The 17862-nt window shown below is 46.3% G+C and overlaps 3 protein-coding genes across 4 annotated transcripts in view; all 3 read left to right on the top strand.

Moving 5' to 3' along the window:
• rpl18 (ribosomal protein L18) overlaps positions 1–2134 on the top strand; it is a 2302-nt gene extending 168 nt beyond the window's left edge. The window contains exons 2-7 of the mRNA XM_003977612.3: positions 631–717; positions 802–909; positions 1040–1138; positions 1220–1343; positions 1542–1611; positions 2011–2134. Of these exons, the coding sequence (XP_003977661.3) occupies positions 631–717; positions 802–909; positions 1040–1138; positions 1220–1343; positions 1542–1611; positions 2011–2086 (564 nt within the window). The 3' untranslated portion in view covers positions 2087–2134. The remainder of the gene's footprint in view (positions 1–630; positions 718–801; positions 910–1039; positions 1139–1219; positions 1344–1541; positions 1612–2010) is intronic.
• A 275-nt stretch (positions 2135–2409) lies between these two features.
• On the top strand, positions 2410–10869 carry sphk2 (sphingosine kinase 2). Of its 2 annotated transcripts, none has more exons than XM_011618804.2 (8): positions 2410–2541; positions 4080–5326; positions 6414–6563; positions 6637–6731; positions 6809–6924; positions 7219–7422; positions 7506–9078; positions 9213–10869. In XM_011618804.2, the coding sequence occupies exons 2-8, from the start codon at positions 4858–4860 to the stop codon at positions 9273–9275; spliced, it is 2670 nt and encodes an 889-aa protein (XP_011617106.1). In that variant the 5' UTR covers positions 2410–2541; positions 4080–4857; the 3' UTR covers positions 9276–10869. The 2 variants fall into 2 exon arrangements, with proteins under 2 accessions (XP_011617106.1, XP_029694489.1); XM_029838629.1 differs by lacking the exon at positions 2410–2541 and adding an exon at positions 2957–2976.
• A 775-nt stretch (positions 10870–11644) lies between these two features.
• Positions 11645–17727, top strand: cyth2 (cytohesin 2). Its single transcript, XM_011618806.2, has 12 exons — positions 11645–11834; positions 12788–12938; positions 13207–13273; positions 13354–13472; positions 13560–13640; positions 13780–13892; positions 13989–14137; positions 14222–14333; positions 14824–14900; positions 15121–15192; positions 15270–15424; positions 15509–17727. The coding sequence occupies exons 1-12, from the start codon at positions 11768–11770 to the stop codon at positions 15594–15596; spliced, it is 1251 nt and encodes a 416-aa protein (XP_011617108.1). The 5' UTR covers positions 11645–11767; the 3' UTR covers positions 15597–17727.
• The last annotated feature ends 135 nt before the right edge of the window (positions 17728–17862 follow it).

Below are 17862 nucleotides of genomic sequence, written 5' to 3'. Positions count from 1 at the left end.
ATCAATCAAAGCATTCCACATATTTATCTCAACCTGTACCGATTCTACGTATCTTTTAAATTAAATTCTAATTAGGATTTTGTAGTTTTTGGTAGAGGAAAACATTCTATGTTAACGCCGGCGGTGTCTATAACTATACCGAGCCACTTCACGCACTGAAATGTCTTAGGAGTGAGCTTTTAATGTTGTTTGGGATGCGGAATATTTTACCGAGTGCATTTTATACGTCTTGAATTAATCCTTTGTTGAATAATGAAATTCTGCTTAATTGTACGCGTTAGCTTGGGTGCTTCAGGTAGCAGCTAGCTTGGAAATGTCAACGTGTGAGCTCGCCTGTGCTGTAACATTACATGTTTAGTCTGTTTTATAAAAAGATCTTTTAAAAATACGGCCCAGATTGGAGTAAATGTTTGATTCTTGCCTTGTTACTACTTGTGCTGGGGTCCTTATGCTGCTTCTTGTCAATAGAACGAGAAAGATTAAGTGAACTGCTTAGATTACTTTAAGGTAGACAATCTATAAATGTGCATGTTAATGTTTGTACCGAGTAATCCGTTTAACCAAAGTCTTCATCGTGGTGATGAAATCTCGGGGGCAATTAAGCTGATTTTTCTTCTGTTTTGTTTCCAGGGAATTGACATCAGACACAACAAGGACCGTAAGGTGCACAGGAAAGAACCAAAGAGCCAGGATATCTATCTGAGGCTCCTGGTCAAGGTAAAGCCCTCATATCATTGATGTGGCACTTGTGCTTTCATACTTGCATCACGAAGTTGCTTAGTGACTCTTTGGTGTGTTCAGTTGTACAGGTTCTTGGCCCGTCGCTCTAATGCCCCCTTCAACAAGGTTGTCCTGAGGAGGCTCTTCATGAGCAGAACTAACAGGCCACCCATCGCCATCTCCCGTCTGGTAAGTTCTAATTGTTATGGTCTTGGTTTCATATAGTTTAAAGTGTAATGTCTAATATCTATCTTTGCCTGTAGATGAATGACTCTTTACCGGCATTCAAATTTCTGTACTTGCTCTCTTTCGCAATTAGATCCGTAAGATGAAGCTGGCTGGCCGTGAGAACAAAACCGCCGTTGTCGTGGGAACAATCACCGACGACGTCAGGATTCAGACCCTCCCCAAGCTCAAGGTAAGACTGGAACCTTTTGCCACAGTGTAATTCAGTAATTCAGCTTCTGCTACTTACTTTTATTTTTGAAATTTCACACAGATCTGTGCCCTGAGATTCACTGACGGCGCTCGCCGCAGGATCCTGAAGGCAGGAGGTCAGGTGATGACCTTCGACCAGCTGGCTCTGGCCTCTCCTAAAGGCCACGGCACAGTGCTGCTGTCAGGTAAATGAGCTGGTTTTCATCACACTGATGAAGTAGATAAATCACTAACTACTGTGCTTGGCCCAATCCTGTCTCCTAAGAAAACCCTTATAGATCAGTACATTTCTGAACAACTCAATATTTGTGCTTGTCATCCATTTAAATCCTGTGTAGTTGTCGGCTCTGCTTTAACTCTGCGATGTGACTTTGTCCCCCCAGGCCCACGTAAAAGCAGAGAGGTGTACAGGCACTTTGGAAAGGCTCCTGGAACCCCCCACAGCCACACCAAGTACGTCTCAGCACAGCTTTGGCATCAGGCTCTGGGGTTGACACGGGAAACGAGGGGGGGTGGTGATAACCACCAGAGTAGCCATGAATGTATTTTTATGTTGATTAGTTCGTCAGCAATTCCGTAGTGGTGACGAGCGGCATTTGAGTTGTTGGAACTGGACCCTGTTTCTATGGAATTGGGGTGGAATCCTGGCAGGTCACAACCTGGTTGTGGGTTTAGGGCGGATTTATCTTTTCCTTTTAAGGTGATAAGTCAATTCATCAACTGTTTTTAAATGAGAGGACCAGAAATGCTTCCATGAGGGCTGGCAACATTGTCCAGAATGAAAATGCTTTGTGTGTCTGCGTCGCGCCCCGTGTTGTCTTTGTTGTAATGCTGATTTATTCTCTCCTCTAGGCCCTACATCCGCTCCAAGGGCAGGAAGTTCGAGAGGGCCCGGGGTCGCCGACCCAGCTGCGGCTACAAGAACTAGTCCGCTTTTGATGCAATCTGACAAAAATAAAGGATTGACTGTATTCAACACATGCTTCTGGGTTGTTTGTTGGGAGTATTTATTAAGGCTGACACATAATCTGACATTCTTTAGGGAATGGCGTCACGGGAATGACAGTTGCGGCTCAGCAGAAAGGAATTTCCAGCGTGTTTTTTTTGTCGCGTTTTGTTTTCGTCGTCGTCCCGCAAACAGGTGCGTCACAACACTCGGGACGTCGGGATTCTTTTGTTTCAGCAGTGCTGGTGGAAAAGTGAGCTGGCCAGGAAGTTGCGTCCTGCCGATGATTGGAGAATGTCGGTGGGCGTTGCGCCGCTTCCCTTATCGCCATTGGGTTTCCTCCCCGCCGCTCACAGCCGCCGCTGCTGCGTCCCCGGACACTTCCGGCACCGTTTTCCACGCAAGTCGCTCGTCGTGAGAGGGGGAAACAAGATGAGGTATTGTGGCTTTTATTGAGAGAGTCGTTATTGCCGCCGTGGTCCCGTCCTGGCGTCGGAGGGTCTCTGAAACGTCCCCTTCCGTCCTTCGCCGCGACGCGGCGGGGATCCTGGCGCTGGTCGCTAACGTCGCATGCGTTGACTTGTGGTGCTGCAGACGGGCTCTGAACGGGACCCGCAAAGTTATCGGGGGAACAGCTGCTGTTTAGCGGGGTTTATTAACGAACCGGCTCCAACGAGGTCGAAAGAATGCTGCAACCGGAGCTTTTTAGATGAGAGGCGAGCGCGTAGCCGCCGCTAACCGCAGCTATGTTGCGCTGGTCCCGCAGCAGTTCCCAGTCGCTCCTGTCGTCCCAATATTAGCTTGTGTTTGCTCGCCTCTGACTCCTGCAACTCTTAATTCTGTCTTTGGATAAAAGCTGGAAGTCCATCGAGGTGGGTTGAATAAAGGCTCGCACAGGAGTGGACAGTTACCTGTAATGAATGTCCCGTTTTGGCAGCCTGTCAGCAGTTAGCCGACGTTAAAGTTTAATAGCTAAACGGAATTTTTGCATTATAAGTACGTCAGTGCTTTGGTTAAGCCCGTGCCAATTTACCTGGGAAACATTAGGGATTTGCAATGTTTTGTGCCTCAAATCTGCCCGAAATAGTTTCAAGTCGTGCAACAGCAGCCTCATTGTGTGCGGGGTGGACAAATTTAGCTGGTATTATTTCTGGGTGAACCCGCCCTGAATTTCAAGGACATGAGGGGCAACAATGGGCATCACTTAGGTCTCTTTTTGTGTGCTTTATCAAGAATGGACATCGGCCAAGTATTGACATCTTGCATAATATTTCCTCACTCCCTGAAACATTAAAGATAAAGCCATCCATGGAAGCAGTCCAGTCACGCCTGGTTCTAAATGGTCATCCATCTATTTATGGCGACTCTAATGCTAAAACGCAGTCTAATGGCTTGTATAAATGCTACTGAATCTCCACTAATATCCAAACCTGCTCTGTAGAGCCCCCTTTTTTGTTTAATAATGTTTCTTATGGCAGTTTTTTTTATTTCTTAATAAAACGGTTTTTAACGTCGTTTCTGGACTAAAACCTGCGAAACATCCTTTAATTTCCTAATAACCTGGTTCTTGATTCTGACTGAAAGAACTTCCTTTTCCCTGAAATTCTGCCTGAACAGAACAGCTGTGTCGGCCAGTGAATCAACGAGATGTGCTCACTGTCGTGCAACCTTTGGGCGGACACAACCCAGCATGTCAGCAGTGCCGTTTAAGGAATTGTGACAGTGAGTCACTCGGCACAAAGATGCAATTCAGTTAAAAAGTCCCTGGTACATCTTTGTTGCTTCACTCGACGGATAATCTCCGTCTCTTATCGTCGCCGTTCCACCTACTGTCAAGATGCGATGTGACGTTCACCTTTGCTCCCGCACAGTCGGGGATATTTGCGCCTTATTGCCGCGCTCTGAAGTGTCCTCGTTAGAGATTCTATCTGCATCTACGGCATTAATGTTTCTCCTTTTGTTTCTCGTTGTTCAGGGACCTTTGTCTTTGGGAGGGAACGTGAGACTTGTCTCCAAAACACTAAAGCCATGACATGAGCCAAGGACCCTCCTGCAACCCTCAGTGTCTTTTGTTTTCTTTCTGTTAAGAGTTTTTTTTTGCCGTATCTTATCTGTCTTTGTGTTTTTCCGGGTCAGAGGTGAAGCAAATGTTGCCCGTGTGATTGCGTGGAGGAACTAAAAGGAACCAGGCTACTGTCTAGAGTTCTGACCTTCACATTTCAGCGACTTTAAAGCTTTGAACTCTGAAATGTTTCGATAAGGCCGGCCTTTGTGGCAGTGCTTATCACACAGAATACACTTTTCTGTGCTTACGTGTCGACTGAATTTTATTTCTTCACCTCTGTGGAATTATTTAAAGTGTTCGTTTTACCTTGGCGACGCTGCTCTGTGTTTTACCGGAACAGGCTGATTGATGTTGCGCTTGTTTTAACTTATGCAATCTTTGTGAAGAACATTATGATGCTACATATATCTTAAGTGTTATTGCCTGTTGATGCATTGAAGTGTTGATTATCCACTGGAATCAAACTCTACTGGGAATTTCCGTCCTCACTGGATTAATGATCATCAACCAAACATTGTTGGAAGTACTGGAAGGAGTTTACATTTAGTGACAGAACCTCTTTTTTTTGTGATAATTTCATCTTTTCAACCTCTGGAAAGGGAAAATTGCAAAGTGCAAATTGGCTGTCTTGGAGATGCTCTTGAGACTGACTTCGGCTGCCTCCACTAGACCCATTTGAGCCGGTAAGATGCGCTCACCGGAACCGTCTTCACCCTCCACAGCAGAAGCCCTTCTCCACAGCCAGTTTGCCAGCTGGGGCTCCCACGGCAGCGGCAGCGGTAACAACAACAGCTGCCCCAACAGCCCCGGTGGTCAGGTGGGGCTATCGCCCGCTGCCTCTCCTACCCCCAGTCTGGCCTCCAACTATGCGCTGACCCTCACCCACACCCACATACACATCCAGCGTCTGGCGACCCGCTCGGGGAAGGAAGCCCGCCTCATGCTGCCTTTGGCGGAGCTGGTGGGTTGCAGCTGCCCCCGGGCCCCTGCGCCCCCACTGTTGGTGCTGTACTGGTACCCCCCGGGGAAGAAGCGGAAAGGGGTGTCTCGGCGCCGGCAGGTCAGGGCCTACCTGGCCGAGAGCAGGACCGAAGCAGAGCGATGGGCAGCCGCCGTGCAGTGTCTGCTCAGAGACGTGACCGTGACCGCCGACACAGGTGAGATCCTCACTGAGGCTTTGTTGTCGTTCAGCTTCACAAATCTTCTTTTTTTTTTGTTGTTGTTTTTAATGAAAGTGTGAACCGCTTAATGTTCACGTGGATAAAAGTTCTCCCTGCTGCCCTGCCCTCCTGCGTAACTTCCAAGTTAGCTTAACGTCAGTGTGCCCCCACACATTCCTGAGGAGAAGGGTTCTGATAGCAGAAAGATCGGTCAGAGCGTGAAGCATTTCTGGGGTATGTGCGGCTGACATTTATTTGGTTTTTGACCTTATCTGTTGCGTGCACACCGTCCCAGACAGAGAGGGTGGAGCCGCTGCAGCTTGACATCCCTTCCTATGTGCTGCCTATATCCTTCATTCCCTCTCATCAGCCCAGCAGTGCAGCCAGCGCACGTACGGGCGCTAATTGTGCACCTTTAAGTGTGCGTGCTAACCTTTTTCATGATCCTATTTCTTTACTTGTTCCTCCTTTTTTAATCTAATCTGTGACGCCTCTGGATCTGATCGTTATTGCAGGGATAATAATTGTCAATGATGCACCTTTAGATGTCCTCACAAATGTAGCAGAACAAGGCTGTTCAAAATGCAGAAACTCTTTTTATTGTTTTATTGGAAGCCGTGCTGAAAGTTCTTTCCTTTTGTCCTCTTTAGACATTATAACTGAGGTCATTTGACTTTCCTGTGGATTTACTGTGGTGTGGTTTGTTACGTAATCCAGGATTATCATTTCATCATCTTCCCTGAACCACTGGACTCCATTTACTCCCAAACAGATTATAATTTTACATTTGTTCAAAGCTTTGGAATGAAATAAATATAAATGAAAGTATGATAAACACATCCTAAAAAATGTGCTGACTCTGCACAGACCAGTTTTGCCTGATGTTGTAAACCTTTACGTAAACCACAGGTGTTAAAACAATGCATAATATTAATTGAAGTGTCTTAAAATGTTGACTGATCACAACGACCAGGATGAACTCTCAACACAATTTCATTTAATTCACCCGTGGACAGAATACACAGAATGTTGTGGACGAAGCGGCGAGCTCTTACTCTTGCAAACCCGTTTCTCTTCGCTCCAGAATTTTCAAGACGCTTGCTACCTCGTCCCAGGCGACTCATGTTATTGGTGAACCCCTTCAGTGGGAGAGGCCAGGCCATGCAGTGGTGTCAGACCCAGATCCTCCCGATGATCAGGGAGGCCAACATCAGCTACAACCTCATCCAGACAGGTAACGCAAAGGCAGGCGAGCTGATATGTAGAGAACATTCCTGAGTAACGTTCTAAATAATTCGGTGTCTCAGAGCGGCAGAACCACGCCCGAGAGCTGATCCGAGAGATCTCGCTGCCCGAGTGGGACGGCATCGTCATTGTTTCGGGGGACGGCCTCCTGCACGAGGTGGGCAGAGCGCAGGATTGTTGAGAAACGACGGTAACGTTTGATGGGATCTGATAACCCGCTATTGTGGATGTTAGGTGATCAATGGGCTGATGGAGCGTCCGGATTGGGAACAAGCAATAAAGATACCTGTTGGTATTCTGCCCTGTGGATCTGGCAATGCACTGGCCGGCTCAATCAACCACAACGCAGGGTAAACACGCCTCATTCGTGCCCTTTGTGTAAAAGTGCTGCTTATGGGATTTAAGGAGAAAGATAATTCTCTGTAATATGCCTCTGTATTTTTGTCTTTTGTTGTAATCTGTGTTTTTAGGTGCGTCTGAAGACGGATACATTTAGCTCTAATGTCTGATTACTAAACAGCTAGATTATTGGCCGCCAGAGTTTTGTGTTTTTTATCATTTAATGAATTAACTTGGTCCTGTATTGTGTGTGGTGAAACACTGTTTGAGAAGTGTTCGTTGTCTTCTCTTATTCCCTGCGTCAGGTATGACATGTGCCTTCGGGAGTCCCTCCTTCTAAACTGCTGCTTTTTACTCTGCCGCGGCGGCGTGCGTCCGATGGATGTTGTGTCCGTGACAACCAGCCCTCCTCCATCGAGCAACAATCATCCCGCAGCACCCAAAAGACTGTTTTCTTTCCTTTCTGTCGCCTGGGGTTTCGTGTCTGATGTGGACATCGAGAGCGAGAGGTACCTTTGCTCTGCGTGTCTACGCCCGTGATCGTCGCTCACGACCGGCCGGCTGTTATACTGGAATCATTGTTGTGTTTCAGGTATCGCGGACTGGGCTCGGCTCGTTTTACGCTGGGCACTCTGGTGCGGATAGCTTCCCTCCGATCCTACAAGGGTCGCCTGTCCTTCTTGCCCCCCAGCTGTACCTCATCCCCGGATGCCACGCCACCTCCGCCCCGGAGGGCCCTCTCCCGAAGCATCACAGAGGGCCTGGAGGGCTTCTGCCGGCCACCCATACATCGAACATGCTCTGATATGGGCATCAGTGAACAACGGAGCCTGCGCAGGGGTGAAGGAGAGTGGGAAAGAGACGAGCGGCAGAGAGAGAGGGAGAGGAGGAGGGAGAGGGCTCGGGGTGGAGGAACCGGTGTGGTGAGGGCGAGCAGCCTGGCAGAGGACAGAGAGAAGGAGGGCGAGGGGGAGGTGGAGATGGAGGCAGAAGAGGAGAGGTCTGGGACGAGTTCCGAGTCAAACGAAAGGGATGAATGCGGTATGGAAAGGGTAGAAAGGTTGGCGGTGATCAAGGATGAAAGGGAAAATAAGGGAAACGCGCAGGAGGAGGACGAGGACGGAGGACAGGACGGCCGAGGGAGGGTCCAGTCTGATGGGAAAGAAGGAGCACTGCCCCCTGACAAGCCGGGGGACGGCTGCGAGGTTGATATGGGGAAAGAGGCAGATGAGCAGGTCGACAGCCCTTATCAGGATGAACTTCAGGGTGTCAGACAGGCTCTGAGAAAGAATTCAGCCCCTTCGAGTCAGATCAGCAGTGCCCTCTTCAACCAGCCACTCGGGCAGGTGACCTGCCCAGACTCTAATGCCTCATATGGGGTGGAAGACATGGACCTGAATGGAACGTACTACCAGAAAGAAGCCTACCCACTGGAAGTGGCTCGTGAGCGAGCTCTCACCATCTCCTCTCCCTTTCGTCACTCTCCCTTCTCTTACAAGCCCAAGTCCCTGGACCAAAACCAGAACTCTCGGCCAAGGCCCCTCTCCCTCCTCCAGCACTCCCACTCAAATTCCCTGCCCCCGAAACTCTCCTCTCTCTCTCTGTCTCTCTCTCCTACGCCCCCATCTTCTCCTTCCTGTGCCTCCCCGCACTCCTCATCCTACCTCCTTCCCCGTCCAAACACCCCAGGTTCCACCTCGCCCTCGCCCTCGCTGCGCACCCCTTCCTCATCCTTTAACTTTGACATCGCTGAGCCAGCAGGACCCCAAAGGAACCGTCCGTTCTGCCTGCCTTTAAATCTTCCTAGAGATGACTTGTTGCCGCCTCTTGACCAACCCCTTCCCACCAGGGACTGGGTCACAATAGAAGGTGACTTTGTCCTGGTTCTTGCCCTTTACCAGACCCACCTCGGGGCCGACCTTTATGCTGCACCCCAAGCCAGATTCGACGACGGGCTGATCCACCTGACCTTCGTGCGGGCGGGGATCTCCAGAGCCACTCTGCTAAGACTTTTCTTTGCCATGGAGAGAGGAACTCATCACTCCGTCAGCTCGCCATATGTGAGTCATGTGACTTGCAGGGCCTTCAGGCTGCAGCCTCTGTCGACACGCGGGACGCTCACGGTGGATGGAGAACTGGTCCCCTATGGACCGCTTCAGGCACAGGTCGGGAAACCTCTTGATATCTGTTCTGACTCTCCGATCATCTTTCTGGAATAGAAGTTGCAATAACGCAGTGTTTTGATGAGTGCTGATGCTGGAATTCATGCCGATGCCTTTTCGTTGTCTCTTCTGTCCAGGTTCACCCTTCCATGGCTCGTCTCATCGTTGGCGACTCAGGAGTGAGGATTACTAGATTCTAGTCAGGGATTGGTTGAGCTGATTGACACGTACGGCATTCAACTGCGTTATGTAATCTCTGATTTCATCTATAGTCTTAAGGCAGGGGTCAAACTCCGGTTTAATGAAAGGGATAATGCATCGAGCCATGCGCCATTGGAGCCTGACTGCAGGGATTAATGGTGAATTTAAAAATGGAGGAAAAATGCACCTCATTGCACAGCTGTTGGATGGCGCCATGCGCAGCCTGAGAAGCATGAACACTGCACAGCCTTGGGTAAGAGGGAAGAACGAGTGAATGTTTATGGAACTCCTCGTGCAGACAGTGCATGTGTTGGATGTATACATAGCTGTATGCAGCATGCAGTGAAGCACTACTTGATTGTTGCCTTTTTAATGAAAAGAAAGAAATATAAATTCAGTTAAAGAGATATCCAGATTCGCTTGGCAAACATCTGATTCCAATGTTTATCTATCTCCAGCCCCCGCCCTGTCCAAATGTGTAGATATCAAATCTTCCGTCCCTGATTGCCTTATCTGACACCGAATAGTACAAGTGTACCTTTGTCCTTTCTCTACTTGCATAAGAAACCCAGAGCTTTGTTACCTTTCTCTCTGTATCAAAGTATCTGTCCAACACATGAATTCAGTCCACTTTCTGACCCTCCTCGTGTAATCTTTGAGCACATTAGTCTTCATCAATGGGATATAAAATGTGGCCAAACCTGCACTTTAACAACTGTTTTGTTTTGTTTATATAGCACATTAGGAACAAGGCCACCGTTGAACGGTGACCAGAACTGACATTTTAAAGTACCGGTAATCTGCCAGTTTGCTTAGCCAGTGGACGCACCTTGTCACTACTAGACCTCACTACATATTGAAGTTGTCAATGTTGTCTGTGTTTTCTCGGAATCTTCTGTAATAACATTTCAAAATCACACTCATTTGCAGCATTACTTTATTTCTGTGAGCAAACGCAATAGTGAGAGATTAGAACAATAAAAAAAGACTTGTCTGATGTGAACTCACTTGGATTTAAGGTTATAGTCTGAAAGCAAGTGCTCTAGTACTAATATTCCACTTGAAATATCTCTTCTGCGACAGGTGGATCACATTACATTATCAGTCATAGATTCAGTTAGATTAGAATTCTCTGTTTCTGCATGAAAGTCAGGATTTATGGATTACTTCGGAGTTTCAACTCAATGTGAGAAGAGTACAAACTGGAGCAGCTCGTTTCATCGTATCAGCCTCTTTATGGAGATGAATCGGACCAGCCGAGCTTATCCTGTGAAAGGATCCGCTGAATTGACCAGTAGAATTCCTTTCATATTTCAGCACTATAAAGAAAACGTAACAAGTTTAAATGTCTTAAAAAGGAAATTATTTTGCTAAAACCTGCTGATATACTGTCCTCGGTGTGGACAAAGGATGTGCATATCATTACAATCGTGCCAACTTCACCTCATTTCATACAACATGTTGTATGTCTTCGTCATGCCTGATCAAAATTAATGCCTTTGTATATTAAGCCTCTATATTCCGTCTCTTGATCACGAGCTCTTCAAACCTGACCTGACTGCTGAAAGTGGAGTAAAAACCTTTGCTCACAAAGAATTCTTTGTTTTCTGTCTTTTTTTTAGCATTTGTTTCAGCAAAATATTCAGTTTATCACAATTAACTTTTGGAATAAATGTTTCAAAGGTTGTCAGATTTAAAAAAAATTATGACCTGTAAGTTCACGTTTTTCCAACCAGAGATCCAAATACACTTGATCAATTGCATACGTTCACAGATTATATAGTCAAAAATGTAAGTAACTACAACAAATCTTTAGTCTAAATTTAGTTGTTTGAGCCCATTAGGGATTGCTTTCTTCACTGAAACAGACTTATTGTCTGGATGTTGGTGGAGCTTTGCCATTAGGATGAAGCTTTTAAATGCAGTTTCTGGCACGAACACATTTTTGGATTCCATCTGTCACACCATTAAATCCTGATCCCGGAGTTGTTTACCGGGTATTAAATCTCTTTCCAAAGTAGTAATTATGTAATGTGTATATAACAACAAGTAAGCAAGCAGAAGTGCGATTCCAAGATCGCCCTTGGGTGGTACGATATCCTGCACAGCCAAGTTATAGAAGGTAATCTGTTACAATCATTTTTTAAATAGGCAAGTTTGTCTATTTGCCACACTTTTTTTTTTTTACCTAAACTGACCATAGAATACCAGCTAAATTAAATGTCAACGACTGTTTACGTCATGGTGTATTGGTGAATGTGTGAAGAGAATAATTCCACACAGCCTTTGTGAAACATTCTTTTTTAGTCATAAAATAGTTATTTTATTTTGAAAAGACAGGTGACCGGAAATGTATTACCAGAAACTCTGACATCAGTTCCGGTATCGCCACCTTCTTTGTCTCCCGGCCCAGTCCGTCGATAGTGGGAGTTGTTTTTACCTTACATTTGAAGGATATATTTTTACATATATCCACATTTTCTGATATTGGATGACAGTCGAATCTGAAATATTTATGCCTAAGAGTAAAGCCCCCAAAATGGATGACCTGGACTACAGTAAGTGGACTTAGTAACGTTGGTAGCATAGGCCACCATTAGCTAACTGTGGCTACTTATGCTGTGGGCTCAGTTCATTTGCTCAAGTCTGACTCAGTTATTCAGTTACTAGTTCCTACGCGTTTCCATATATTAGATGGTATCTGCATATGTAAACCATACCCAAGGGAAGGATTCGCGAAGCCAGTTGGAAACCAGGCATTGATCGCTTCACTCTGCATTCGGAGCTCAATGACCACCCTTCACAGTGCCGGTCCAACACCCAAACACCAAAATGGATTCGGATTAGGTTCTTTACGTTGAAGGTGCCTTTTTGATTCCTGCCTGCGTGTCTGTTGTAGTCTGCGCAACGTAGTAGAATCAATGCAGGCTGTGGGCGTGGTGGGTGTACTTTGCTAAACCCGGGACCCTCGGAGGCTTTTTGGGTGTCAAAATGGGTCGTAGGCGACTTCGTGATTTAAATGACTGATATCGTCCTGCCCTGGTCGGCACATGTGGGAAAACACTTTCCCATCATAGATGATCGACAGCACCACCAACTTCAGGAAACGGGCATTTTAAAAGGTTTAACCTATAAAGTGAACTCGGCATGTGCCGCTCCTCTCCAAGCCAAATGTGCTCACAGAGGAAAATGTGATGCAAATGAGCACATCATCATTTTATATATTAACCAACAGCACTGTGGTCGGTTGCATTAGCTTTTAACCAAACACGCTCAAAAACGTTTTAAATGTGGGATGCATCCCGAATCCTGAACATCTGCTCAGCTGAGCATTGTTACTCAGCCAAATATGACATTATTTAAATGGTCTAGTGTGTTCAGAAGATGATGCATTTTATGCACCTTCAAACAAATTATGCATAAAAAAAACTTCTACACAATCCAAACTCTTAGGTTGTATGGATTAGGATTTTTCAGCCATTTTGCAGCCATTCATTTTATTTCATTCCAGTCCCAGTAGACCTGAGCCCAGAGGAGCGTTCAGAGCTGGAGGACATCCGCAGGAGGAAGGGGGTCCTGCTCCAGGAGATCCAGAGGCTCAGAGAGGAATTACGGGATGCAATTTTGGAGGTGGAGGGACTAGAGGCAAGCACAGAGGGCAGGTAATTATCAGTTACAATGCGCGTGGAGACGTGTCTTTTAACTCTTTGTCATGATGTCTTTGTTTTGATGCCGTCACTTTTTGGCCACCTGACTCTTTTAAATTAGAAAATGTGAAGAATGTTTTCACCTCATGTTCCGGCATAATCGGCCCTGTTGTGGGGAGTCAGTTGAATATATTAACAATAACTACTATAATAACATATTTTAAAAAAACAGCTCAAGTGATAACTTAATTGCGTGTGCTTTAATTATTTTTATATCCGGCAGCAAAACGCTGCAGAAAAGTCGACATGTGGCAATGGGAAGAAAAAAGTTTAACATGGATCCCAAAAAGGTATGTTTTGTATGTTATGTATGAAATATCCATCCACTGGTATTTCACCATATGCCCGTGGCGGCGTCTGTTTTCCGCAGGGCATCGTGTTTCTGGTGGAGAACGAGCTGCTCAGACACACCCCAGAAGACATCGCTCAGTTCCTCTACAAAGGCGAAGGGCTCAACAAGACTGCCATTGGAGATTACCTTGGAGAAAGGTGCACGCTCCCAGAATATATTCAGAATCGTTTCTCCTCCTCCTTTGGTCACAAAGTAAAATTATTGTATCTTCTTCTGGCCCACAGGGACGATTTCAATATCAAAGTTCTTCAGGCTTTCGTTGACCTCCATGAGTTCACAGATCTGAACCTCGTCCAGGCCCTCAGGTAACGTCTGGGGAGGATTTTAGTGAAGCTGATTGATACGTTTAACTTCTCCTTATGGATATGCAGCAGAGCGATTGTTCCTTCATTCCTTAATTTGTTGTTGTTGACGTCCCCTAAACACCGCCCTGTTTTATCGTAGACAATTCCTGTGGAGTTTTCGTTTGCCTGGCGAAGCTCAGAAGATCGATAGAATGATGGAGGCTTTTGCTCAGCGGTACTGCCACTGCAACCCCGGGGTCTTCCAAAGCACTGGTGATTTACGACATTTAACACGATTTACACCCTACTGAAAGTTTCCCGAGTTGTTAACGTGCGTGTTTGGAACAAATCCGTCCTGTTTGTTGGCAGACACGTGTTACGTGCTGTCATTCGCCATTATTATGCTGAACACGAGTCTCCATAATCCAAACGTGAGGGACAAACCTGCAGTGGACCGCTTCATCTCCATGAACCGGGGCATCAACGAGGGGGGGGACCTGCCCGAGGAGCTGCTCAGAGTATGGCGGCTTCTTTGTCTTTGTAGATAAAAACGAACGTTAATGTCATGGGAGCTACTTTTAATATCCGAGCTTTTCTTGCAGAATCTGTACGAGAGTATTAAAAACGAGCCCTTTAAGATCCCCGAGGATGATGGGAACGACCTGACGCACACCTTCTTCAACCCAGACCGGGAGGGCTGGCTTCTGAAACTCGGTAAGACGCGTGTTGTCCTGCGATACTGAGGAGCTGCTGCCGGTACACGAGCCCAACGATGATGTCAGGATCGTAAACCTTTATAGAGGAAGCAGCATTAGGGTGTGGATGCTCTCTCAGGCTGTGGGAATCTGCCCTCCTGTATCTGACGTGTGCTGCCTCTCTTTACGTCACTCGGATTGTCGGCTCACACCGTCGTGGACTAAAATTCTGATGGTTTTCCTCTGCATGGCGAGGCCTCTGATCTGACTTACTAATAAAATGGTTGTCTTCCTTCTCCCTCTCTGTCTCTCTTCCCCTGCTCTCTCTCTCTCTGCTTCCTCCCTGCGATTCACATCCTCCTCTGCTGCTGTTGTTGCTGCTTCTTTTCTCAGGAGGTATGTACCGAGCCAGAGACAGTGAATAAAGCGCCCAGTAGCAGTATTCCCTGTTGATACGCCGAGTCATAGAATGTCTCCTCTGTCAACTCTGGTGCGCTCTGCTGTTTCAGGAGGACGTGTGAAAACCTGGAAACGCCGATGGTTTATTCTCACAGACAACTGCCTTTATTACTTTGAGTACACCACAGTAAGTGCTGGTCCACCTCCATCAGTCATATCAGCTCGGGGTTCCAAAGCAGCTCCAATCCATCAGCTCGTTGTGCTGTAGAATGATTCATCTCCAGATAACATCGAGCCTATTGACCTTTGGTTCTGCATTGTGATAGAAAATTCCTTTGTTCAACATATTGAGGATATCATCTAGGTAACAGCGATTAACTGTTGCTCTTAATCCTTTAATTTAACAGGATAAGGAACCGCGGGGTATCATTCCATTGGAAAACCTGAGTATCCGTGAGGTCGAAGACCCCAGGAAACCCGTAAGACATTTTTCTGAGCCAAAAGATGTCAAACATTTAGAATGTACGGTGATCAACGCGCTCCGTTTTCTCCCAAGAACTGTTTCGAGTTGTACATTCCCAACAACCGCGGACAGCTGATAAAAGCCTGCAAGACGGAGGCCGATGGGCGAGTGGTGGAGGGAAACCACATGGTGTATCGCATCTCTGCCCCCACGCCCGAAGAGAAGGACGAGTGGATCCACAGCATCAAGTATGTAAACGCCGCTCCACCATCACGCTCAGGGGCGTTTCCCGGGCGGCGCCACTCACTTCTGTGCATCTGTCACGCGTACAGATCGGCTGTCAGCGTCGACCCTTTCTACGAGATGCTAGCGGCCAGGAAGAAGCGTATATCGCTGAAGAAGAAGGAGGAACAGCCCTAATCTTCCTTCAGCACATTCCACAGCTTCTTCCAGCACAGAATACTTCCTGTCCATGAACATCGGTATTCCTCTTTCCTCACCTCCCAAAAGCTCTGCTCATTGAATTTCTTGCCTTTCCATTTACGAGATTCATGAAAGACACACTGAGAGTAAAGAGCTCCCCCGCGGGGTGTCGCCGCCGCCGCCGCCGCCTCCTCTTCCTGTCGGTCCTTTCACTAACGTTCACCAGACACACTACAGTCAGAGCACACCGTCACTCCGGTTTTCTCCGCACATTCTCCTGAAAAGACGTCGTAGACCATAGTCACACTAATGTGGGTCATTCCCAAACCCTTGTTTTCCCCCTTTTATCCACATTTATTTAACTTGCATGCTGCTCACTGAATGTGGACTTATACAGACATGCCAGTAAAGCCAAAAAAAGAAATGATTGTCACCACCACACTCCTCTAGTTTCAACTCTTCTACACATTAGTGTGAATATGGTCTCTTTTTTTTTTTTTTCCATACTGTTTTTTCATATTTATTGATGCTGCCTAAATAAGCTCTTCCTGATTTTTGCTTATTCTAAACAAAATGTGAACTGCTGATTGGAACACTAACTTAAAGTTGGCGCTAGTTTTCTGGAATCCATAAGGACAAAATGGCGTGCGCTTTCCCCGTTGCTGCTAACCGCGCCGGCTACTCGTCCGAACGCCGTGGCCGTTGTATGAAGGAGCCACTTCTGTCCGGTACTGTTTCTCCCGTCACGGGTTTTATCACCAGTGTTGCTCAGATATGGCGACAAACCAGCTCGGGTTTCCACAGAAGAGTTGTTGTTTGGCGTTTTGTACGTTTTCTTTAGCATGAGCCTAGAACGGAGTTTAAGCAGCGTCCGCATGCCACAGATCGCCTCGTCCTCCGCCATCATCAGCATCTTTTCACACGTGCTGCCCGTCAGCACCGGGTCTGTCCGCGCCAGTGACTTTGAAGATCACAAAGGCAGCTCATGATAATGTATATTATTTTTGTAAATAGGCGTTGGCATATTTGTTTACAGTATACATAGAAATTTAATTTATTCTTTTGTTAAACTCCGATTTTTGTACGAGCTACTGTAGAACTGCATGTTGAGAAACGGAGGCGTCTGAGGCGTCTCTGATCATGCTAGTGCACTAATTTGGGGAAAAAAAAGGTTAGTGTTCCCTGTTGATTTTAAAGTTCATTTTAGAAATTTAAAAAGTAATTGTAGTTTCTTAAGATAAGAAAGGATACGTTTACACATCTGATTTATGTCTCTTCTTTCTCTCACACATTTAACAGACTTGAGCAGAAAATTTCCACGATTCCATAGAGAGATAAAATAACAAACAAGGAACACTAACGAGGCTTTGATTCATTGGAAAAATATCCTGCATTAATAAATCAGCGGTGCGTTTAGATTTGTGTCCCAGTGATAGATTTGCTCATAAACTGGTGTTTATGATAGTTTTGAATTAAATTGGCATTTTTAGGTGGTAGTTCCAATATTTGTCTCTTGCACTTTATGGCATTTTGGAGCAAATGCTGTTACTTTGACTGACACTGCTCTGTAGCGCCCCCTACAGGTCACTCAAACACAATGCACAACGTGCTGACGAACGGTGGAACCCGAAAGTGTAGAAATGCTGTGAAGCGCAGCAGGAGCGACTTCGCTCCTGGAACAACATGGACTGTTTTGTGCCTCATCTATTCACACGCCAGAGTCGCGTAGTCTGAAGCCGAAGGAGGTGTTTTGTGTGATCACAACAGACCTTAGTACGCAAGATTGCTCCCCTACATCGACGCGAGAGAACTCCAGTTCCATATTTGTGCTTCGACACATCGCATGGACTCTGTACGCTCTCTGGGTTTTCTTGAAGTGCAAAGTTGCCAAAGGCTGTTGGGACAACTAATGTTTCCATTGTGTGTGTGGGGGAAATACCCAATATTTTGAAAGGATCAAGCTACAGTCGGGAGTGTTTCGGATTCCTGTGAACTCCTCCTGCCACCTCCTGTTTATTTTATATTTATTTTAAGTACTGAGGTGCAGATGGATCTGTAAATGTAGCAAAATCCAAACCACAACGCATTTATGCCAGTAAACGACTGTAAAAATAAAAAGTAAAGAGTTGGTTGCACTTTTTTTTTTTCCCCAAAATTGCATCATTTAAATATACTCGTGACAATTTAACTATTGCTCCTGTTTAAGAGAAAAGAAACGGTAGACGGGTAACCTGGCATGGACTCAGCGCTTTATATACAACAA

Source organism: Takifugu rubripes, chromosome 7, assembly GCF_901000725.2.
Source record: "Takifugu rubripes chromosome 7, fTakRub1.2, whole genome shotgun sequence".
In the NCBI taxonomy this organism is placed as follows: Eukaryota; Metazoa; Chordata; class Actinopteri; order Tetraodontiformes; family Tetraodontidae; genus Takifugu; species Takifugu rubripes.
Note: the sequence above shows the minus strand (reverse complement) of the source record. Positions and strands in the feature narration are given on the sequence as shown.

What these genes read in the sequence shown, in the direction of transcription:
- cyth2 (XM_011618806.2), top strand. Translation starts at nt 11,768, where the DNA reads ATGACAGTCGAATCTGAAATATTTATGCCTAAGAGTAAAGCCCCCAAA. An exon ending in GAGGCAAGCACAGAGGGCAG is followed by an intron (nt 12,939 to 13,206) that starts GTAATTATCAGT and finishes TATATCCGGCAG; the next exon opens with CAAAACGCTGCAGAAAAGTC. An exon ending in GGAGATTACCTTGGAGAAAG is followed by an intron (nt 13,473 to 13,559) that starts GTGCACGCTCCC and finishes TCTGGCCCACAG; the next exon opens with GGACGATTTCAATATCAAAG.
- sphk2 (XM_011618804.2), top strand. Translation starts at nt 4,858, where the DNA reads ATGCGCTCACCGGAACCGTCTTCACCCTCCACAGCAGAAGCCCTTCTC. An exon ending in GGGACGGCCTCCTGCACGAG is followed by an intron (nt 6,732 to 6,808) that starts GTGGGCAGAGCG and finishes TGTGGATGTTAG; the next exon opens with GTGATCAATGGGCTGATGGA. An exon ending in ATGGACCGCTTCAGGCACAG is followed by an intron (nt 9,079 to 9,212) that starts GTCGGGAAACCT and finishes TCTTCTGTCCAG; the next exon opens with GTTCACCCTTCCATGGCTCG.